This window comes from Gavia stellata, unplaced genomic scaffold (genome assembly GCF_030936135.1).
Source record: "Gavia stellata isolate bGavSte3 unplaced genomic scaffold, bGavSte3.hap2 HAP2_SCAFFOLD_44, whole genome shotgun sequence".
Lineage (NCBI taxonomy): Eukaryota > Metazoa > Chordata > Aves > Gaviiformes > Gaviidae > Gavia > Gavia stellata.
The window spans coordinates 627,978-652,221 of NW_026777121.1; the positions used below are offsets into that span (position 1 = coordinate 627,978).

At 50.0% G+C, this 24,244-nt stretch overlaps 1 protein-coding gene across 1 annotated transcript; it reads right to left on the reverse strand.

Annotated features, from left to right (window-relative positions):
• Positions 1–2,739: 2,739 nt before the first annotated feature.
• Positions 2,740–21,652, reverse strand: LOC132321725 (THUMP domain-containing protein 2-like). The gene is made up of 3 exons (XM_059835170.1): positions 21,541–21,652; positions 5,144–5,384; positions 2,740–4,010 (listed from the first exon to the last, which is right to left on the reverse strand). The coding sequence occupies exons 1-3, from the start codon at positions 21,557–21,559 to the stop codon at positions 3,944–3,946; spliced, it is 327 nt and encodes a 108-aa protein (XP_059691153.1). The 5' UTR covers positions 21,560–21,652; the 3' UTR covers positions 2,740–3,943.
• Positions 21,653–24,244: the final 2,592 nt, after the last annotated feature.

Consider the following 24,244-nt stretch of genomic DNA (forward strand, 5'->3'; position numbering starts at 1 on the left):
GCACTTGGCCTTGTTGAACCTCATACAACTGACCTCAGCCCATCCACCCTGTCCAGCCTGTCCAGATCCCTCTGAAGAGCCTTCCTACCCTCAAGCAGATCAACACAGCCGCCCAACTTGGTGTCGTCTGCAAACTTGCTGAGGGGGTACTCGATCCTCTCGTGTAGGTCCTTGATAAAGATATTAAACAAGACCGGCCCAAGTACCGAGACCTGGGGAACGCCACTTGTGACCGGCCGCCAATTCACCACAACCCTTTGGGCCTGGCCATCCAGCCAGTTTTTCACCCAGCAAAGAGGAAGCCCGTCCGAGCCGTGAGCAGTCAGTTTCTCCAGAAGAATGCTGTGGGAAACGGTGTCAAAGGCTTTACTAAAGTCTAGGTAGACTATATCCACAGGCTTTCCCTCGTCCACTAAGCGGGTCACTTTGTCACAGAAGGAGATCAGGTTAGTCAGGCAGGACCTGCCTTTCATAAAGCCACGCTGACTGGGCCTGATGGGCTGGTTGTCCTGTACATGCTGTGCGATGGCACTCAAGATGATCTGCTCCATAATCTTCCCCGACACCGAGGTCAGGCTGAGAGGCATGCAGTTCCCCGGATCGTCTGGCCGGCCCTTCTTGAAGACGGGCATCACATTTGCTAACCTGCAGTCCACTGGGACCTCCCCTCCCCGGTTAGCCAGGACTGCTGGTAGATGACGGAAAGTGGCTTGGTGAGCGCTTCCGCCAGCTCCCTCAGTGCCTGTGGGTGGATCCCATTGCATCGCATAAACTTGTGGGTGTCTATAGCGGTGTAGCAGGTTGCCAACCATTTCTCCCTGGATTGTGGGGGCTTCATTCTGCTCCCCGCCCCTATCTTCCGGCTCAGGGGGCTGGGTAGCCGGAGAACAACTGCTCTTACTGTTAAAGACTGAGGCAAAGGTGGCATGAAGTACCTCAGCCTTTTCCTCATCCTTTGTCACTATGTTTCCCCCCGCGTCCGGTTAAGCGTGAAGAGTCTCCTTAGCCCTCCTTTTGTTGCTAATGTATTTAGAGAAACATTGTTGGTTGTCTTTTACGGCAGTCGCCAGGTTAAGGTCTAGTTGGGCTTTGGCCCTTCTAATTTTCTCCCTGCAAAACCTCACGACATCCTTGTAGTCCTCCTGAGTTGCCTGCCCCTTTTTCCAAAGATCATAAACTCTCTTTTTTTCCCCCGAGTTCCATCCAAAGCTCTCTGTTGAGTTCAGGCTGGTCTTCTTGCCTGCCGGCTCGTCTTCCAGCACATGGGGCCGGCCTGCTCCTGCACCTTTAAGACTTCCTGCTTGAAGAGTGTCCAGCCTTCCTGGACTCCTTTGCCTCTCAGGACTGCCTCCCAAGGGACTCTGTCCACCAGGTTCCTAAAGAGGCGAAAGCCAGCCCGCTGGCAGTCCAAGGTAGCAGTTCTGCTCACCCCCCTCCTTCCTTCTCGTGAATCTAAAACTCTCTCATTTCATCATTGCTATGCCCAAGGCAGCACACGCATGCACGCACGCGCACACACACACCCCCCATCCACCCCCCTCCCTAGATTCACAAGCACAGCATGTTCATGGGTGCCTCAAAGATTAGCAAGGGAAGCAAGTTCAACTAAAATCCGTGGCTGGATGTCAAACTACTTACCCAGTGGTTGGCACAGACCTTGGGTCTTTCCAGCTCTGTATCTCCTCTTGCTCATGAACTAGCCCAGCTTCAAGCTCAAGAGCAACTTGCCCGCGCAGCCAGTGCTCCCACCAGTAGCTGGCCCTAGACACTTGGTGTCTCCAACCGCTGGGTCCCTGTGACCAGAGTTCCCTTCTGCCATTGCTAGCAGCCAGGCCCCTGGACCCACCCCCACCCCCCCCCACTGGGTACAGAGTGAGGCCACACAGAACAGGATTTGGGAGCGCTCTCAGAAAGAAGGTAGGGCGGACTGTGGGGATTAGGCGCTGGGCTGAGTCAAAGAAGCAAACAAGTTGGCTTATGTGCACCTAGCTCCTTGATTCCCCACCCCCACCCCCTTCCCGCCATTTTCCGTGCTTATACATCCCCCTCATCTTCCTCAACGCCTCTTTCTCTGCCCTTGTCTCCTCCCAAACAAGGGACCTAGCCCCTTGCTTCTTTTTCCCCCCTTGCTCCCAGGTTTGCTACATCTGTGAATGGATTTGGTGTTGCAGGTGCTCTTAGCTAGGTCACCTTGGACTTCCACGGCATTACTGATGGGGTTTCCTGGGTACTGCTGGCCCTGCCAGATTCCTCTCCCCAAAATGAGCCCAACTCTCCCTTCAGTTATCTGTGAAGTGGGGCCACCTCTCACACCAATCCCCCTCAACTACCCGTGAAATCTGGCTCTTCCTCATGGCACTGTAACTCCTGTCAGCTGCTCAGTCTGTTCACTACGGTCAGCAATTTCTCTTGTCATGCTCAGGAGTTTCGCACAGGCCGTTCAGTGAGCTAAGGCTTACGCCAGGCCCTAGTCGGCAGCTTGTGTGCCTTAATGCACACCCCCAAAGTCGTCTGCATGTCCCATCATTTTTTTCCTCTCCTCGTTCTAGCCACAGTGTGCCAGTCTTCTCCATCTCACGCTGGCTCTGAGAACCCTCCTCTCTGACCAGGCCCGGTTTCAGCCCTTTTGAGTGGCTCTTTCCCTTTGTGCCCTACTTGACTGCCTGCAGCCTCGTTTTGCTGGCGCTGGGCGTGGACGTCCTTGCCTTGCCCAGGAGACTGAATCGGACTGAAGCATGGTTAGCTATGAAAATTGGCAATTTTATTGGAAGAACTGTCATTTTTAGCACTTGCGTGCACTTGGAGGCTGCTAGGAAGCAGTGGCACAGGCCCAGCCTCCTCCTGAGCAGTGTGTCAGCTCGGCCCTGGAGTGCCAGGCACGGGCCGTGCTGGAAGGGAACGGGATGGAAGTAGGACATGGTGCCTTGCACGGGGCACCTGCTAGTGCTGCGGGGATATCCCCTTTCCCTGGTCCTCATCTGGCCTCAATGAAGCAGTGGGCCGCCGCGAGGACCCACTGTGGGCTGAGGAGGGACCCTCCGCATATATGCCCTGTGCCTGTTTTCCAGGGATCCTGGATGCTGATGATCCAGGTGCGGGGGCTTCCCCTGGAACAGCCTGTCCCCCAGCTGGTGACTCCAACCAGCCAGAGGTAGTCTGCCTTGTTATCTTCGCAGACGAGAGGACCACTGTCCCCCTGCAGCAGAGGAGAGAGGACAAAGGTGTTGTTGGGTGGCCTCCGTCAGCACTACGGCTGGCTCCTTCTCTCTCACAGCACCTGCCAGAGCTGTGCTCTGCGGCACAGAAAGGCCCCGCTCAGGTGCCGGGGCCTACAGGAGCTTGTGTGGGAGGGGGTCGTGGGCCTGTAAGGTAGGGCTCGCTCTCATCTCTGCACAGTGACCCTGCACGTGTGGAACGCACATGCTCCAGGCTTGGGCTGTGGACCTGTGGGCTGCCATGAGCACTGGATGGGCTTTGTGGGCAGAGTCGCAGGCCTCTGGGGCAAGGGGGGCACTGGGCAAGGAGCTGCAGGTGGGGAAGGGGAGATGAGCCCCAGCAGCGGTGGGGACCCAGCGGTGGGAGGGTGACTCGCCAGGCAAAGCACGCGCTGCCTTTGGATGAGCAGCCGTTGCCGGAGAAGGATCCAGTGCTGCTATGCTGCAGCCTGCACTGGATCCTTCTCAGCATGCTGCTCAAGCCTTTCTTCCTCTCAGGACCTGCAGGAGCTCCTGCACCCAAGTGAAGAACTCCACCAGCCTCTGGAGTGGAAATGGGCAGGAGCTAAACCTGCCCGACTGCGTTGGTATTGGGCTTGGCCGTGATGTTGGAGTGCCCCTTCCTGCTGGGCACAGTCCCATCTGTAGCAGGATCCAGTCGTAAAAGTGCTGAGCGCAGGTGTAGACTCTGGGCTGTCTTGCTCTCGCACAGCCTTTCCTCCAGCTGGTCACTCCAACAAGCCAGAAGTAGTCAGCGTTGTTATCTTTGCAGGTGAGAGGACCACCGCTGTCACCCTGCAGCGGAGGAGAGAGGATTAAGTTCTTCTTGGGTGGCCTCTGTCAGCACTAGATTTCTCTGAGTTACCAAAATATAGACAATAGAAATAGCTACTAGTGTTAGTAGATACATTTTCAGAATGGCCCAATGCTTTCCCTTGCCACACCAATCGGGCTAGAGAGCTTGTTAAAGCATTCTATTAAAGGAAATAATCCCTCGATGTGGGATTCCTGAAGCGCTATCTTCTGACAATGGGCCTCATTTCGTTTCAGAGGTGGTCCAGGGAGCGTCAAAATTCCTCCAATTTTAATGGGATTTACATACCCCATGGAGGCCACAGCCTAGTGGGAAAGGAAAGAATAAAATGAACCAGACTCTTAAAAGGCACATCTCAAAATTATGCCGAGAAACTCGACTTCCATGGGTGGATGCTTTACCAATTGCTTTAATGAGGAACAGTAGGGAAAGTGAGATGGTTAAATAAAATACTTCACGGGATGGGGTTCTCCTTAATGGGTTGGTTACAGAGCTTAGTTCAAACTCTGATTGTGTTTCTAATACTGATTGTAGTAGTTTGGATCGTTTTGGGATGTATCGAGAGTATAATCGTTGGGGCTGTAATGTCACGATCCTCACCCCTAATGATAACCACAACTCAGGAAAGAAAAAAGCCCCTTCCTCACAGGATATGCGCAGGAAAAAGAGAGGATCCTGTGACTTCAAGTGAAGACGAGGCACCTAAGAGGCAATGGGAAAGAGGGCAACTAAGCTCAACTGTAAAAAGTACTGGTAACTGTTGCTGGGAACGTAGAAATGCTGAACCGTGTGTTTACCGAGGGGTGCTAGCCTTGTGGAGTTACCACCTAGCACCCATCTCTGCGCAAACATGAAATAAACTCGACTCTGTGTGTGTATCGGCCTCTTGCACACCGGGTAAAGAACCCAACTGCTGGGACAACACTGGGAGCCAGCAGCTCCCCCCCACAGGCGAGCATCTCTGCTGCAGGGCCGGTGGCCCCACAGCCACCCCCGGGCCTGAAGCGCTGGGGGCTGCCTAGTCTGAAGAAAATAAAGGCAAAGTCCGGTGAGAGTCTGCACGCGAGGAAGAGGGTGGCAGGAACGTGATCTCTGCCTCTCTAGTACCACACACCTCTCTCCAGCTTCCGCCTGACGTTGCTCAGACACGGTCTCTCTCACTTGTTTGGGTTTCTGCCTGTCGCTTGCAATATTTGTCTCTTCTTCTGATTTGCTCTTGAGAAGCAATGGGTTTTCTTGAGAGACATTGTCTTTTTTCCCCTCACGCCCATGAAGCTTTCTCCAAACAGAGATAACATCCAGCCAACACTTTGGCTCCGCGAGGACAAGGCTTTTCATCTCATGCAGCATCTTCCCTGCAAGAAAAAGCGGGTTCAGGTTAAGTAGTTCAGTCTCAGCATTTGATTTCCCTACAGATTGAGAACAGCTGTTAACAGAGACTGTGTTCAGATTTCATCCATGTGTGAATCCAGGAACCACAGCAGCAGCAGCAATCACAGGCACAGCTGAGCTCTCAACACCCACATACCCCACCAGCAGAGCCCCAGGCATTACTCTGATTACAAGGAATACAGGGGCCAATTCACTTCAAAGCCTTGCAGCTGGTCAAGGGGGCGGAAATAAAAAAGGTATTTCTATTTCTCATTTGGAGTCATGGTTAAATTGGACCCTAAAGCTGAAGGCCATTTGCGATCTCCCAAAGAAGAATCCACCAGCACGCAGATATCAATCCATCTCACTTAAAATTCTTATTCCAGCACTGACAGAGAAGGTGACCTGAGTAGCTGAGATTTACAAGAAATCTGTGCCCTGAACAGTTAGGTGACACAAGATACACATCTGGATCCACTTCACCTACAAGAAAATGACTCATCCTATAACCCTGCACAGAACGGGTCCAGAACTGGACTTCAGTTTCAGGTGGGCTGTTGTAAAATCACTGCATTTAGTTGTAAGTAGAAATAGAATGTTAGAATATTGGTGTGTCTTGAGACTCGTAACCATAGGAACCTCACCAGGGAGTCACTGCTTTGTATTAAGAAACTAATCATAACGAGATGGAACAATGAAGAATCGAATAGAGAAGTTTCGTTTGAGTCCCGTAACTATGGGGACCTGGTACGCACCCAGTGATGCTGCTTGGAAATCCCTTTACCCTTCCCATCTTGATTGGAATATCAAGAACGCCAATCAATAGATATTAAGAGAAACAACCATTGATTATCTTGGGTATGGATATTGATCGAATTGTATAATCAAGAGACTAATCCACGAAAGTTAAAAAACCGTGCTATATTTTGTGAGAAATAATTTGTGTAATGGTAACTAGGTACACTTTATCTATGATTTGATTATGAACTAATGATTAAACAATGTAGCTTTGTCGATAAGGAGGATATTCCTGTCAAGAGAAGGGTAAGTTGTAGGCCTGGTTAGTAAACCGAGAAATTCTTCTGGAGGTTCCAAGATTAAAGGGGAATGGAATTTTGCAACTAAGCTGAGCATGCGCAAAGATTGGGTTCAACTAGCGGACACAATGAGGGAGTCTATGGATGACCACCAGAGGGCTTTGGGCGACCACCAGTGTACCTGAAGGCACATGCGTTATGGACATTTACATATGTTAATGAGTTCTCGGAAATCGAATGGATGTGCTAATTGTTTCTTGGAAATACAATGAATCAAATATACTTTGATTGTATATAACTTTTGTAGCGGAGTAACTCGGCACGCCCACTAAGCGGAGTGATTCCCTGTGCGTCCAGCGCTGCAATAAAGAAGTGCCTGCTTTCTAAACTTCAAATTCAGTCTTAGAAAGTTCTTGGGTTTGCCGACTTAGGGGAAGAGTTTTGGCGACCCAGATGGGACCTTGTGAGTGAGACTGGAAGGGATCGAGTGCCGATCAGACTCCAGCCGGCACCGAGGGATTCTCGGCAAGGACCATTGCTCTTGACCCATACGAGCTCCTCACAACACCCTGGAAAAGGGTAAGGCACTACTTCTTTGGAATTTCTTTGGATAGCCTGCCCGTAAGGCGCAGCGAAAGCTTCGCAGGGTTGGGGCTTTGAGGGTACCCGTTTGCATTGGAAGCCTAGGCATCTGCCCGCAAGTCATAAGCGAAAGCTATTGCTGGGTTGGACATTTGTGTGTTTGAGACAATTGGCATTTGCATTTGCTAATTTGGTCTTTGATAATATAATGATATAAGAATAATAAACATAATGGCATTAACAAAATTGTTTAAGAGTAAGAGTGCAGGGAGTTTAGCCATTGATGGGAAGATACCAAAGACGTCACCCTTGGGAGCTTTATTGACACATTGGAATGAGTTGCATGATGATTTGCGTAAAAGTCAAAGGATTGAGTATTGTAATAATTGGTGGCCTTTGTATGTTTTAGAAAATCAAGAGAAATGGCCAACTAATGGGACTTTAAATTATAATACTATTTTGCAATTGATGTTGTCCTGTAGGAGGGAAGGCCAATGGAATGAGGTACATTATGTGGATTTGTTCTTTTCCTTGAGACAGTGAACTGACTGGCAGGAGTGTAAATTGGTAAGTTGAGGTCATTTAGTGATGGCTTTAACCTCTGAAAACAGGACATCTAAAAGGCGTTGCTGGGCTTGTGTTATTGGAAAGAGATGTATAAATGATAAATAATATTACTACTAATAAAATGATACTTCATAACAAATGCACCTGGTACTAGTCATATTAAAGATCGTGAAGCCCTCCAGCAAGCCCCAGGGTGCTAATTTCCAAAAAAGTACCAGGCTGCAGAGCTCCAAACAAGGCCCAGGATGCCGGACTCCGGAAAATACCAAACACACACTGCAGAACCTCCCCCCAAAAAAACCCAAATGGTGCAGGGACGCCTTCCAAAACACCACCAAACGGTGCAGGACTCCCCCCAAAAAACACCCAACAGTGCAGGACTCCCGCAAAAAACCACCTAACGGTGCAGGACTCCCCCCAAAAAATTAATGGTGAACGGCTCCCAAAAATCCAAATGGTGATGCACTCCCCCGGAGCAGTGACAGGAAGGCCTCAAAAAATCCCGCGTTTTGTAATATTCCAAAACATAGCAAAACCATAAAGGCCTCCAAAACACAAAATGGTGAAGCCCTCCAAACAAGCCCCAGGGTGCAGAGCTCAAAAAAAGTGCCGGGTTGGAGACTCCCAAACACCCCAAATGATGCAGGACTCCCTGAAAAGAACCCCAAATGTTGCAGGAGTCCCTCCCAAAAAATCGAAATGGTGCAAGACTCACCGGAAAAAAAAAAAACCCTAAACGGTTTGCACTCCTCCGGGGCAGCACAGTGAAGCACTCCAAGGATCCCGGGTTTTGTAATATTCCAGAAAATAGCAAAGCCATAAAGGGCTCCAAACAACAGAATGGTGAAGCCCTCCAACAAGCCCCAGGGTGCTGAGTTCCAAGTAAGTACCAGGCTGCAGAGCTTCTAAAAAGCCCCAGGGTGCAGTAGTCCTAAAAAAACCCAACAAACACTGCAGAATCTCTCCCAAAAAAAACTCCAAACAGTGCAGTAATCCTTCCAAAACTACACCAAACACTGCATGATTCCCCAAAGAAACACCCAACGGTGCAGGACTCCCCCCTAAAAAAACACCCAAAGGTGCAGGACTCCCCCCCAAAAAATTAGTGGTGAACGGCTCCCAAAAATCCAAATGGTGATGCACTCCCCCGGAGCAGTGACAGGAAGGCCTCAAAAAATCCCGCGTTTTGTAATATTCCAAAGAATAGCAAAACCATAAAGGCCTCCAAAACACAAAATGGTGAAGCCCTCCAAACAAGCCCCAGGGTGCAGAGCTCAAAAAAAGTGCCGGGTTGGAGACTCCCAAACACCCCAAATGATGCAGGACTCCCTGAAAAGAACCCCAAATGTTGCAGGAGTCCCTCCCAAAAAATCGAAATGGTGCAAGACTCACCGGAAAAAAAAAAAACCCTAAACGGTTTGCACTCCTCCGGGGCAGCACAGTGAAGCACTCCAAGGATCCCGGGTTTTGTAATATTCCAGAAAATAGCAAAGCCATAAAGGGCTCCAAACAACAGAATGGTGAAGCCCTCCAACAAGCCCCAGGGTGCTGAGTTCCAAGTAAGTACCAGGCTGCAGAGCTTCTAAAAAGCCCCAGGGTGCAGTAGTCCTAAAAAAACCCAACAAACACTGCAGAATCTCTCCCAAAAAAAACTCCAAACAGTGCAGTAATCCTTCCAAAACTACACCAAACACTGCATGATTCCCCAAAGAAACACCCAACGGTGCAGGACTCCCCCCTAAAAAAACACCCAAAGGTGCAGGACTCCCCCCCAAAAAATTAGTGGTGAACGGCTCCCAAAAATCCAAATGGTGATGCACTCCCCCGGAGCAGTGGCGTGAAGGCCTCAAAAAAATCCCGTGTTTTGTAATATTCCAAAGAATAGCAAAACCATGAAGGCCTCCAAAACACAAAATGGTGAAGCCCTCCAAACAAGCCCCAGGGTGCAGAGCTCAAAAAAAGTGCCGGGTTGGAGACTCCCAAAAAACCCAAATGATGCAGGACTCCCCAGAAAAACACGCAAATGGTGCAGGAGTCCCCCCCCAAAAAACCCTACATGGTGCAAGACTTACCAGGAAAACAAAAAATAAACGGTTTGCCCTCCTCTGGGGTGGAACAGTGAAGCACTCCAAGAATCCCCCGTTTTGTAATATTCCCAAAAATAGCAAAGCCATAAAGGGCTCCAAAAAAACAAAATGGTGAACTACTGAAAACATGCCTGTCACGTTAAAAGGACTGAGCAATTTGGCAGAAAATAAACCCCCGTGCGTTCCAGCTTGTCCTCAGATATCAGAGGGGCTGGGAGCGGCTAGGCTTAGATTCTGAGTGATACCCATTTCCTGTATTACAAGTCCGGTCGTGTTCTATATAAACATATATATATACACACACACTCATATACAGATAGATAGATAGATAATCTTAACGATTACGGATGCGCTTGTAACTCCATACACTTTCAGTCTAGCCACGTTGCATGAACTAGCACGGCCACCCTTAAGGAATTTAACTGCGTTCAGTGAGAACTCTTACGGCTAGGTTAACAAATAGTGTAGTTTATTGAAGTGACAGATACACAAGTTCTTTTGGATTGCCGGTGATAGAACTACTGCCCACAAAGGTGGTACAAATAGTATGAATATGAGTTATACAGCCTGGCTACAAGCGCGCTAGATCACAAAACAACTCTATCAATCTCCCGGGGAAACACGTGGGATAGCCAAGTGTTAATATGAGAATTATAGCTGGCTACAAGCGCATTAAATCACAAAACAACTCTACAGAGGTTGCCAAATCTCCCGGGGGGGACACACACTTGGTATAGCCAAGTGTCCAAATCTTACTCAAAGGCATCCCTCTGGGGGGGAAGAGAGGTTCAGCCCGTCGACTGATCCCAGATGTTAGAGCAGGTCTGCAATGGTATCTTCCCTAACATCCCTCCTCTCTTAAGCTTTTATACTATTCTTACTTTACAGGTGGAGCTTGAGTGACTCTAGTCATATTTGTCTTTGTTGTAATTGGTGTAAAAGTTTCTCGCTTTGCTTTTAAAGGTAGAGACCAAGAAAAATTCAGAGCGCAGGCTCAGTGAGGGGTGGTCGCACCTTGGAGGTGGGTAGCTTTGGGATGGAGGTGTGGTTTTTAGTATTACAATGAGATTATAATGAGTATTTTGTCAAAAGGTGAGAGACTGTCGGCCCATTCCCAGGCACTCCGCTACACACCATTACACGCACTAAATAGGTTATTGTCTCTTTGTACAATAGCATTGTCTTTGACCAGGTACCTATCCTAGTTATCAGGGGGAGTCTCCATCTCGTTGTTCCATAGCACCTTCCAGTTCCTGTCTTATCACAGAGCCGGGCCGCGCTGTCTCTACTCTGCTCCACCCTCTGTACAGTTTCTCTTAGAGTCAGCACACCAAGCTCCCCTGGCATTGCCAACACCTAAGGTTGCCTCGGGAACTTCTGCGGGATGGAACTCTTGCATGACCACCACACTCCACCCCAAAAGTTTCTTCAGTGCTGTACCTTTCCTAAAAATGCAAATACAGATATAATTTCTAAGTCACCTCCAGCAATAATTCCACAATGCCCAAGGGTGAAGAGCTCCGAAAACCCACCCGGGTGGAGTGCTCCCAAAACAATACCAAACACTGCAGGAGTCCCACCAAAAAAAAGATGCAGGAATCCCCCAAAAAGGTAACGGTGACCAGCTCCCAAAACCCAAAATGGTGAGGCACTCCTGCGGGGCAGCAGGCTGAGGCACTCCAGAAATCCCGGCTTTTGTAATGTTCCAAAGACCAGCAAAGCCCTAAAGGGCTCCAGAAAACAAAACAGTGAACCCTTCAAACAAGCCCCATGGTGCAGAGTCCCAAAAAAGTACCGGGTTGGAGAGCTTCAAAACAGACCCAGGGTGCAGGACTCCACAAAATACACCAAACAGTTCAGAAACTGCCCCCAAAGGGTGCAGGAGTCCCCCAGAAAAACACCAAACGCTGCAGGACTCCCCCAGAAAGATAAGTGAATGATTCCCAAAAAACAAATCGTCAGGCACTCCTGCCGGGTGGCGCGGTGAGGCACTCCAAACATCCCGGGTTTTGTAATATTCCAAAACATAGCAAAACCATAGAAGGCTCCAAAACCCAAAATGGTCAAGTCCTCCAAACAAGCCTCAGGGGGCAGAGCTCCAAAAAGGACCGGCTTGGAGAGCTCCAAAAAAGCCCCAGGTTGCAGGACTCCCAAAAAACCCACCAAACTGTGCAGAATTTCCCCCAAAATAACCTTAAAATGGTACACTACTCCCTCCAAAAGAACACCAAACGCTGCAAGACTCCTCCAGAAAATACTAACTGGGAATGGCTCTGAAAAACCAAATGGTGAGGCACTCCTCCAGGGCCGCGTTGTGAAGGCCTTCAGAAATCTTGGGTTTTGCAATATTCCAAAAAATACCAAAACCGCAAAAGGCCGCCAAAAAACAAAACTCTGAAGCACTCCAAACAAGCCCCAGGGTGCAGAGCCCCCAGACACACAGAGGGTGCAGGACTCCCCAAAAGAATACCAAATGGTGAACAGCTCCCAAAACACCAAATGGGGATGCACTCCTCCGGGGCAGCGCAGGGAGGTGAAGCACTCCAAAAATCCCGGGTTTGGGAAAATTTCAAAAAATAGCAAAACTGTAAAGGGCTCCCCCCCAAAACAAATAAAATGGTGAAGCCCTTGAAAAAAGCCCCAGTGTGCAGGGCTCCCCCCAAAAAACCCCCAAATTGTGAAGGACTCCAAAAAGCCCCAAACTGTGAAGGACGCCCAAAAAACCAAATGGTGATGCAGTCCTCCAGGACGGCGCAGTGAAGCACTCCAAAAAATGCCAGGTCTCGTCCTATTGCATATAATAGCAAAACTGTAAAGGGTTCCCAAAATACAAAATGGTGAAGCCCTCTAAACAAGCCACAGGGTGCAGAGCTCCAAAAAAACACCGGGTTGGACTGCTCCCAAAAAGCCCCAGGGTGGAGAGCTCCAAACACCACTACGAGGGAGGACCCTGAAAAAGCCCGCGATGGAGCACTCTTAAAAAGCACCGGGGTTAAGCGCTCCAAAATATCCAACTGGTGAAGCAAACCAAAAAAGTCCCGCAAAGAGGGCTCCCAAAAAGCCAAACAGTGACAGACTCCCAGAAAAAACAAATGGTGAAGCACTCCTCTGGGGTGGCGCGGTGATGCACTCCAGAAATGCCGGGTCCTGTAGCATTCCAGAAAATAGTGAAACCATAAAGGGCTTCCAAAAAACCAAAATGGTGAAGCATTCCAAAAAAGCCCTGGGGTGCAGAGCTCCAAAACACCCAAGTGATGGAGCGCTCCCAAAAAGCCCCCGACAGAAAGCTCCAAAAAAGCCACACAGTGCAGGACTGCGAGAAGAGCCCCACGGTGCAGTAAAGCACTCCTCCAGAGCCATATGGTGATGTGCTCCTCCCACGCTTCAAAACTAGTGTGGGCAACCCTAGATTGGGGGCAATCCTAGAAAACAGCAGTGGAATAGCTATTTTTATTCCCTTTCGGAAATTCCTAGCCAACAACTCTACAATGTTCCTGCCAATCTCCTAAAGACAGTCATTCCTAGCAAGTCCTCTCAAAGTCCTTGAATGCATCCCAATTCTTCATCTCCTAGGGGTTCCTGGGAATTCCTCATTTCTCCCTCCTTTTGCTGTGCCAGAGAGCCACGCTACACATTTCCACAACGGAAAGGCTGCCTGCGCAGAGCCAGACTGCACCTGATGGGGACACAAATGCCACACCTCTTCCCAGACCCCTGCTATTTACTGCACAGGGATTAGTCCATTCTGTGGCCAACTGCTCTTCATGCTTCCTAGAGAGCTTTCACCCTTCACAGGTGGCACCTCCACAGGGGCACAACCCACTTCTCTGCCTTTGAGGAAACCCGCAACCCACAGGCAGCCCTTTCTCGCTGAGATACAAGGTGGCCCCCAAAACATTCCCCTCAGCCCCTTCAAATGACCACCTGCAGAGCTCCCAGTTCACCTGGGAGACACCTCTCTGCTCCTCTGGTCACTCTCACCTCGCCCTCGCTGTTCACCAGCTCAGCCGAGCTCCCCAGGCTGAAGCTAGAAGACATGCAGACAGCAGAGCCTCCGCGGATGGACAAAAGGGTTTGGACTATGTCCCTGCTTTCCATCTATAGCTTGACTAGAACTTGACAGTATGTTACCTGCCTACACTCAGAAGAGTCTGGCTGAGGGTTTTGCATCTGTGAACGGGGCATAAACAAGACAGGATGTGTTTTACAGGGAAACAAAATAGCCTCACCTTGCTTAGCTGAAGCTTGCTTCATTTCGTTTACATTGTCTGTACATTGCATATATTCTACGTACGGAACAAGTCCTGCATTGCCCAAGCGAGGCAACTTCTGCCTGCATGTAAAATACACACAGCTAGGACACCATCTAGGTACCTTCATACGCATAGAATACACACAGAAAACATGCAGCAAGTATAAACAGAATATATACGGAGAGACACAGAGAGATACATCCAAATACATGTCTTTCGTCAACATAGATACCCACACACCCCCCGCCCAGTCTATACAGAACATCCACAGACATGATACACTATCTGCAGGAAGAGAAGCCTCAGCTGACCTCATCTCACTGAGGCTTTTTTCCTCTCTCTATTCAGAAGACAGAGTATCTACACAGAAAAAAAAGTATACAGACACAGGAAGCACAACCATGTTTTTCTCTCCGTAGATGCACTCTCTGCACAGAACACACACATAGAACGTGCGGAATAGACGTACAGTGTGTCAGTTGCATACGGACTGCACAAAGCAGACAGACAGGTGAGGGGAAGCTACGCTTTATGTCCAGTATGAATGTTGATGTCTTTATGTGGAGTCAATACTGTCTCTACATGGAACACAGCCATTTTCAAGGCCAACGGAGGAAGGGCATTTCTCTCTGTGTGTGGAGCGTATGCTGTCCTGACTTGGAACACATGCACATGGATACACATACTTTACGCATACATGGAATATACGCACACAAGGTGATGAGAGGCTTTTCTGTCCGCACAGAGACCATATGGGCTAACTGTAATACACGTACATAGAAAAGCAGTGCCTCACCTACCTCGACATCGAATACCAACCATCTGCGTACACGCAACATACCTGCAACAAGGGGAAGCTTTTCTGTTGCTATACAGACTACATACTGTCTTCCTCACCACTACGCATGGACAGGCAAAGCCAGGCTTGCTTGCTCAGTATGCAGTGTCTATCAGGCTATACTCTGCCTATCAGAAAAGAAACAGGGAGGCTTTTCTCTCCAGATACAGACTGCATTTTGTCTGTAGATAGACTGTATGCAGGCAAAGCATGTCTTGTCATAGACTAGATACTGCCAAGGCAGGGCTTTTTGGTCTGCTTATACAGTGTACGCTGGCTGTATAGAGGACAGAAACCAACAGAAGGGTGAGGTGGGGCAATAGCTTTCTCTCACCAGACAGACTGTAAAAATGGCTGTACGGAGAATACACATGGAGAGCACCGCACTCCACTGCCCTGTCAGGACACAGACCGTATGCCGGTTACGGAGCAGAGACGGGCCAGGTGAGGCAGGGCTTGCCCACCCACCCGCATAGGAAATCTGGGGAGGCTGGGGGTGGAGGGGGAGCGTCTCTGTACATCAGGCACGCTCTGCCTACAGAAGCACACAAACAGGGGAGGTGAGGCTTTTCTCTTTGCAGAGCAAACACTTCGTGCACACCGGTAGTAAGTATGGGGCGCTCTGCCTGTATGGGGAATAGAGGCTGTTTATGGAGTAGAGACGTCTCTGTACTTAGAACATGCACTGCTCATCTGCACAACAGACCCAGAGAGGCAGGGGAAGGGGGGGGCTCCTGCCCCTACACAGGTGATGCCCTCTTTGTAGAGCACAGGCAGAAGGGTGAGGCAAGGCAAGGCTGCAAGGGGGCTGTCAGTTATCAGAGCCCTCCTCCTGCAGCTAGGGAGAGGCATCCTTCTGCCACCCTGACCTGAAGTCTCAAGTGGCTGCAGCTCACTGGGTGCTCAGGGCCATGCTGCTCCAGGGAGGCTGATGAAGCTCATCAGGCCCTCATCCCCACAACATCCAGGGGGAAGAGCCCGTCACCCTGGCAGGGCTGTCCTCAGGAAGGCTCAAGTAGGAGCAAACACATCCTGCTGCTTAGCACCATCGGGCTGGTGGCACAGTCAGGACTTTGGCTCCTATGACCACAGGACCCTTCTTTGAGGAGCACAAGGAATAAGGACTGCTGGCCCAGGGACAGGGCTTCCTTGACTGAGCAGGCAAGAGAGTCTCTGCTAGCATATGCTTTGCCCAGCAATACCTCAGCGCAAAAGGCAGAGCTGATAGCCTTGACGAAGGCGTTAGAACTGAGCGAAGGAAAGAGAGTAAATATTTGGACTGACTCAAAGGATGCTTTTGGTGTAGTACGTGTCCATGGGATATTATGGAAAGAAAGAGGACTATTATCCTCTCAAAGGGGCAAACATCAAATACAAAGAAGAAATACTGGAATTGTTACAAGCAGTCCAGAGACCGATCAAAGTGGCAATCATGCACTGTAAAGCACATCAATCAGGAAATATGAAAGAAGCTATAGGGAACAATTAGCTGATAGAACAGCTAAAGGAATAGCAAAAAGGAATGCCTTACAAATGGCATTAATTCCTACAAAGAACATTACATTACCAAAAGAGAAACCTCAATACTCGGAAGATGAGAAACTAGGGAAGTTATTAGATGCAAAAAGGAATTTAGCAGGATGGTGGGTCACAGTTCAGGGACAGGTAGTAATTCCCCCACTTCCGAAGAGAGGAATATTACAAACAAAACATAAAGAGTGCCATTGGGGTCCAGAAGCATTAGTCACCTTTTTGAAGAGATATGTGGGGTCTGTAAGAATGTTAGAAATGGCTAAAATGATTTCTGCCAAGTGTGAGATTTGTTTGCGAAACAATCTGGTGGTAAAGAGAAGAGTTCCAATGGGAACTATTGAAATCGGGAGTACAACTTGGAGATTATTGGCAAATTGATTTTTCAGAATTACCCAGACAAAAAGGGTATCGATACATTCTGGTGGGGATTCATACTTTTACAGGATGGCCTCAAGCTTTTCCTTGTCAGACCAATCAAGCAAAGAAAATCATTAAATGGTTGTTACAAAAAATAATTCCAAGATTTGGAGCACCTATTGGAATATCTTCTGATAGAGGCCCGCATTTTGTTGCAGATGTAGTACAAAATCTTAGCAAAGTTCTGGGAATTACCTGAAATTTACGTACCCTCTGGAGGCCTCAATCAAGTGGAAAAACAAAAAGAATGAATCAGACATTAAAAAGGCAAATTAGCAAAATACATCGGGAGACAAACTGGCTACTACAACTAGTGAACTGGCTAAATTGCAACAGCCTTTGCAATCTTCCCTATTGGCTTTAGAAACTAATCAGTGGCTGTTGTCAAACATATTACCAAAATGGGAAAAGGTGAATGGAGACGACCAGGAAATGATTGAAGATGGACTCGGTGTGGTCCAAGATAACCTATCTTTGGCTCCCAGTTCTATCCAGGCTCAACTGTGGGCGCAATCAGTAGCTGCTTCAATCATAAGAGAGGGTGAAGAAGGCACTCTCCCCACTGAAGTTCGGAAAATAATTTGGGATAGTGCCACTAATTTAGAGAAAAAACTCCAGTCCTGGTGGAATTTGGTAAACTTTACCTGCGATCCCATCACAAGTACAGCCACAACTTCTGTATGAACTATACACAATGCTTCAATATATTCGACTTACCCTGTTATGGCATTAGGATTGAATCACAATGGAACCATACTCTATCCATTTGAGCATCAAGTATGGGCCCAGAAAATAGGACAGAAATGACAAACTGTAGATTTTGAACAACAAGGGTTGTTGTACGAGAACAACAAGGCTTCATCTGTGAAGGTAATGCAATCAGAGGTCAGGATATCTGTTTAGATACTGAACAAGATGTTTGTCATTTTGAGACTCTCCCTGACGAAAACCCTGAAACAGTGCTTATATATATATTGGTAAGGGCTGTGTATGTTTGAGAACAGCTTGTGATTTTATATCCGTAGATGATGTAGTTATAGATACTAGGAATCAGTCAGATTTTTGTGTTTGTAATTTCACTGAAATCACAAGAGGTGATTTTTTTTCTTATTTGACTCCAGTCACACCTCACCAGCTCTTGCAATCTAATTATACATTAATTCAGGAACTGCTGCCTACACCCATTAGATTGAATCTCACTTTAGTGAAACAATTGCTACAACACCAGGATTTAATCAAAATTTTGAAAAAGGTCAAGGAAAATAGACAAAGAACTTTAATAACTGTTCATCACAGTGTAGAAGAAATACACCGTGTTTTAGGGAGGGTGGAAAAGGATGCGGAACATAAATGGTGGGACACTCTTTTCGGGTGGTCACCTACTGCTACAGGCATCCTAAATAAGTTATGCCACCCTATCGTTGTTCTCCTGATATTGATAGAAAGTTTAAATTTGATTAATAAATAAAATAATAAAATACAAAGGCATAAGTTAGGATTCTTAAGTTAGAAACAATAACCATAGGAACCTCACCAGGGAGTTGCTATTCTGTTCTAAGGAACTAATAGTAACGAGATGGAACGATGAAGAATCGAATAGAAAAGTCTTCTTTGAGTCCTGTGACAATGTGACCTGATATGCACCAGTGATGCTGCTTGGAAAATTCCTTACCTTTCCCATCTTGATTCGGATATCAAGAATGCCAATCAATAAATATTAATAGAAATAACCATGGATTAATTTAAGTATGGATATTGATAGAATAGTATAATCCAGAGAGCGATTACTAAAAAATTAAATTATGTATTCTGTATGAAGGTAACCAGGTATGATTTATCTGTGATTCAATCATAAACTAACTGTTGAACAATGTAGCATTGCGAATAGGTAGAATTTGCCTGTCAAGAGAATGATAAGTTGTAGGCTTGGTCAGTAAACCGGGGAAAACTTAAGAAGATTCCAAGAATGGAATTTTGCAACCAACCTGAGCATGCGCAAAGATGGGGTTCAACTAGAGGACACCATGAGGAAGACTACGGACGACCACCAGAGGACCTTAGACGACCACCTGTGTACCTGAAGGCGCATGCGTCACGAGCATTTACATATACCAATGAGTTCTCGGAAACTGTATGAATATGTTAACTGTTTCTTGGAAATATAATGACTATGTATACTTTGATTGTATACAACTTTTGTAGCAGAGAAACTAAGCATGCACACTAGGTGGAGTGATCCCCTGGGCGTCCAGCGCTGCAATAAAGAAGTGCCTGCTCACCTACATACACTGTGTAGATGAGTTTTTATATTACAGATTTGTAACAGGCTGGCTAACCCAGGGAGGAACTGCAACCACATACACCAGCACAGGCTTCTCAGACTCTGCAGGCAGGGTGCCGGGGGCAGTGAGGAGGTGTCCAGGGGACAGCAGCATGGAGCAACATCATCTCACACCCCGTGTGTGAAAGCAGAATGATGGGGCACCCGTCTCCACCCTCCGCTGGACTCCTTGTCCACAGACATGGAAAAAACTGATCAAGGATGCAAAGTTCAAGGGCACGCTGGGCTGCAGCCACCATTCGGTTGTAGAATTTAAAAACCAGAGAGAAGTGAGCAAACCAGCAGAATCACAATGCTGGACTTCAGCAGAGCAAACTGCTGCTTCCTGAAGAGCTTCCAGGCAGGAGCCAACAGGAGACTGGCCTGGAGGGCAAAGGGGAGCAGGGCAACGGGTTGAACTTCAAGGACAACAGCCCCCACCTCCCCAGACACCAGAAGGGCCCATGCCAAGACACAGAGTTGGTCACAAGTAGCAGAAGGCCAGCACTGACAGACAGGAAACTCCTGACCCAGCTCAAACACCAAAAAGGAAGAACACCCAAGGCGCAGGCAGAGATGGGATACCCAGGACGAACAGAGAGACACTGCGCAAGCATGCAGGGATGGACTGTGGAAAGCCACAGCTTAGCTGGAGACAAACCAGGAAGAGAGGAAGGACAACAGGAAGGGCTTCTGGAAGCAGAAGGAAGCCTAAGGGAAACACAAGCCACTGCTCAACAGGAAGGCAACTTACTGGCAAAGGACAGGGGAAAAGCTAGAAAAGATGCTACCCGGGGCAGGGATGTGTGGGCAGGGGGGGTGTGAGGGTGTTTCTGGGTGGGATTCTGACTCAAGACAAGGAAAGGTGCTCACCACGAGGGTGCCCAAGCACTGGAACAAGTTGCCAGAGACGATGCTCAATCTCCCTCCTTGGAGATACCCCAAACAGGACTGCACGCAGCACGGAGCAACATGATCCGACTGGACCTGCTCTGAGCAGGAAATCAGACCACATCGCAGTGGGAGGACCCCCCCGGCCTACCCCAGTCTACGAATCCCCAGCCATCTCTCATGTCACTCCAGTATTCCCCAAATTCATCACCAGCAACTGCTCATGTTAAGAGCTCTACAAAAGCGTTTGCAGAGCACTATACTTGCTCCTAGGACACCCGGGGAGCTGCTGAAGACAGCAACCCTTGCCTTCCATCGCTTCTAGAGAACCAAAGCACAGCAAGCCTAGGGCACACTAAAGCCATTGCAGACAGGCAACAGAAACAAAGGCAGAGTTTAAAGGCTAGGTCTTCCCATCTGAAGCCATCTGAGGCCACACGGGGGCAAGTAAAACAGTTCTAGAAAGCACAGGGCTGGCAGGCACATCAGAAGACACAGGAGAGTTCCTCCTGGGGAAAGCTGGCCATGTTCAGCTCAAGTTCCTCCCCCCACCTTTCTCTCCCTGGGGAGGAAGAAGAAACCACATTCAGCTAAACTTGCTTTCACCCTGTTGGGGAGGGCACCCAGTAACTCAATGAACTGGTCAGACTCTTGGGCGGTATCTGATACAGAGACATCCCCCTTCGGGCTAAATAGAAAAGTCTTTATAGCTAGACAATAGAAATCTCCATACAGGTATCAGTATTTACAGACTTATAAACTATCAGGACTTTTACAGAAATAGCATCCATAAAAACATCCCCATTTAAATATAACTGCGGGCAGGACTACGCTTCAAGCACAGAGAACCACATAGAGCAAAGGGAAAGCATGTTGACCCACGACAGCTATCTCAGGATGGCTCAGGAGCGATATTACTCTGCAAGGGTCCACAACAACTAGAAACCTTGCTACTGGCCTCCCCACAGGGAACAAGTGTTCCTCGCTTGCTCTTCCCAAATGCAAGATGCTACCACAAGTGCCAGCTATGACACCGTCTCTACCAAGCAGAAAGGGGAATCCCTCCACCCTACTAAGTGAATTCCCCTTGGGAAGGCAGAGAGGAAGGAACCAAGGAGATTGCCCTTCAGGAATGCAATAAGCCTTGGACAGAACAGGCTGATCTAAGAACAGAGATGAATTTTTATGAAATACGTCAAGTGGAAGGTGGTTTGGCCTTGGCCTTTTCCCACTTTCTAGCAAGAAGTAATGCATTTCAAAGCAAAGGCTATTCTAGAATAATCTGAGGTGCTGCTGCTAAACGTCCCCATTTCGTGTGGCTGGGTGCAAGCGGACCTGTCAGACAGACCGAGAGGAGCTGTCAGGTACCGGTACTTGGAGGATACGCATACAGGAAAAGCTAGGAGAAGGCAGAACAGGCTACACGTGGCTTTCAGTCGGGTCAAAGCAACCCGCACCATCACTAAGCACGAGTGGGAACACGAGCTACCGCTACACTAGCTTGTGAAATCTGGACTAGGTGTCAGCTAAACAAGGCATTCCTTTCTACCAGGTTTTGCTTCCATTCAACTTCTCACCTCCAGAATACTCTTTCTTTGCAACTCGTGTTTCTTACCATCAAGCTTCAAAGACATCTACGAGCGCATCCCTGCCCTGTATCGCAGAGAAGCCGACTTGGTGACCAGTCTGCTCTAGTCGCCTCACCTTACTTTCAAGCTTGTCAGAAGATCCTGCAAGAGACGAGCGGCATTACTACACTGTGATACAGAAGAACAATAACACAGAGCGACTCACTTCTGGGTTGCCAAACACCAGAACGCAGCAAATTCTGCACTTAGCAGGGAAAACAATGTGCAAGCCAGCGCACTTGAAACTAGACCCTACAAGACTTTCTCAAGTGTGAGGGCAGCGGGGCCTCTCTGAAAGCGAGTCCCCTCCTCCCCATGTTGTGAGCAGCAGGGATGGAAGGGCAACTGGCACCCACACCACCAGCAAAGACACGCTCATGACACTGCTCTGAAGAGATGACTCCACACCACCTTTTCAGTCAAGCTTCACAAAGCTGGGCACTGCTAGAATTAAGCCTGCTCCGGCAGCTCCTGCTTGGCTTGGCGGTGATGTACATGGCCATGGGTATTTCTCAAGCCAGACCCCTCCTCCCCATATCCAGCACAGGATGACGGGAGCTCCCTGAGCACAATGCCCTTGGCTGGTTTCTGCCCCCCCCAGCCCCCCAGCTGTAGCTCAGTGCAATGGGCCAAGGCTTCATTTATTCCACACAAATAATTCTGGGTGAAGGAAAGGTTCTGAAGGTGCTTGCGTCTTAACCTGCCCCTTGGGTCAGTACTAAAGCCATAACCAACTCGGTTAGTTTCCAAATGCCAAGGGGGGACGGGGCTCCGGAATCATCTCTGGTGAGGTGGAAACAGGCAGCACCAGCTCCCTCCCCAGCCTCCGACTCCAGTGCTCAGCCTCTCAACTGCTGGGACCTCAGGCTGCCCACACCCATGTTCCAGAGCCTGGAGCACACTTGGTGCCTGTTGGAGCGCCGGCCCTCACGGCAGGACCGGGCACAGGCTCCGCCCCTCTCGGCGGGCTGCCCACCGCCTGCTCCCTGGAGGAAAGCGCCTTTCTCCCCTCGCCAGCACCCCGGGACAAGGTCTCCGCTCCCCAGGCCGTCCTCCCCGAAAACGCCTCCTTCCTCCTCCTCAGGGCAGTGCCGCTCCCGCCGCCCCGGCCCACCGGCAGCTCCACACAAGCGCCCCGCGGCGGCGGCCATTGCCTTTAACGCCCCCCCTCGCCTGCGCCGGCCCTCACGGCCCGAAGCTGCCCGAAGCCGCGCGTGCTCCCGCTGCTGGGGAGAGGAGAGGGGAGGGGAGGGGAGGGGAGGGAGCTCCGCGGGAAGAAGGGGGGCGCCGACAGCCCCGGCCACAGGAGAGAGCAGCCCGCCAGCGCCCTCAGCCAGGCAGCGCCCGCCGGCAGCAATGGCGGCAGCAGGGAGAGGGGGCAGAAAGCGGCACCCAAGGCAGAGCCTGCCCCAGGGACTGGCCCCGGGGGCAAAGCCTGACAGGGTAGGGCAGGCAAGCCCTGCCCAGCCCTAACGGCCCCTCGCCTCAGCCCCAGCCCCGGCCCTGGCCAAACCCCACGTGAAGCCAAGCCTGGGGCAAGCCCCAGCCTCGTGCTACAGACCTGCTCCGGCCCCTCCTGCGGAGAGCTCGCTGAGGCACCTCCGCCCTAAAGCAGCCCGGCTCCAGCCAGGCCCTGCGCACAGCCGCCAGGCTGCTCCCCTGCGCCGGGCCGGGCCGGGCCGGGCCGGGCCCTGCCTCGCTGCTGCAAGGGCAGCTCCTGCCGAGGGCGCTCAGCGACAGCAACACAAGCAGCTGCCCGCAGGAAGGCCCCGGCCTCCACCCTCAGGCGGGGCAGGCAGAGGCTGCACCCCTACTGGCCACCCAGCCTCTCTCTCCTACAGCACAGCGCCACCCCATTGGCCAGCAGCCTCAACACCTCTGGGCGTGGCCAATGGCACCCACCCTGGCCCCCGTTGCTAGGCAACAGGGCCGGCAGCCCCAGCTGGGCCCGGGGCCTCCTGCCAGTCCCTGCCCGGCCTGGCCCTTCGGCAGCCCTGGGCCAGGCCCGGCCAGGCCAGGCCGAGCCACCCAGTGCTGCCCACCCTGACACAGCCCCGACGCGGGGGTAGCCAGAGTGCTCAGGGGGCTCAGGGCCACAGGGAGGGCTGAGGCTGCGCACAGCTCGGTGCAGGAGTGGCAAGGCCCAGCCGACACTGCCTTTGGTTCCCCCTCAGCTTTTCCCCCCCCCAGAGAGGAGCCTCTTCCCAACAACAAGACGGGCACACAGCCAGTCAAAGCACAGGGCCTGGGCCTTGCAGAGGGCACCACAGCCACAAAGTCCTCCTCGCCGCTGACCGGGGATTTCGCCAAGCCCCCTAACGCTCTTCCACCTCAGTATCAACAACCTGCATCTTGGAACAAAACATCAAGGAATAAACTGGGAATACACTTGGTAAAACTCCGTAGTTGAGTGTGCGGAAAGCTCTTCTTCCCTTCTTGTGCAGACACAGCTTTGGTTCAGCACAGGCAAAATACGTGTCGCGGCATCCACAACGACAGTGTCTCGTGGAGGCCTTCTTTAAGAGACATATTACTAACCAGTTACAGTGTGAGAGGAAACACTACATCTCCAGAAGCCATCTGCTCATCTCTAAAACACCCCACGGATATAAATGATGGTCTTTGTCGAGCACTTTGAGGTCCGCCCATTACAAGCCCAATAGCAAAGCTCAGCATTTCACTGTTTCAGTA

Coding starts and splice junctions, on each gene's coding strand:
- LOC132321725 (XM_059835170.1), bottom strand. Junction 4,011..5,143: donor CAGGCGGAAGCTGGAGAGAG/GTGTGTGGTACT, acceptor CCTCCGCTGCAG/GGTGACAGCGGTGGTCCTCT.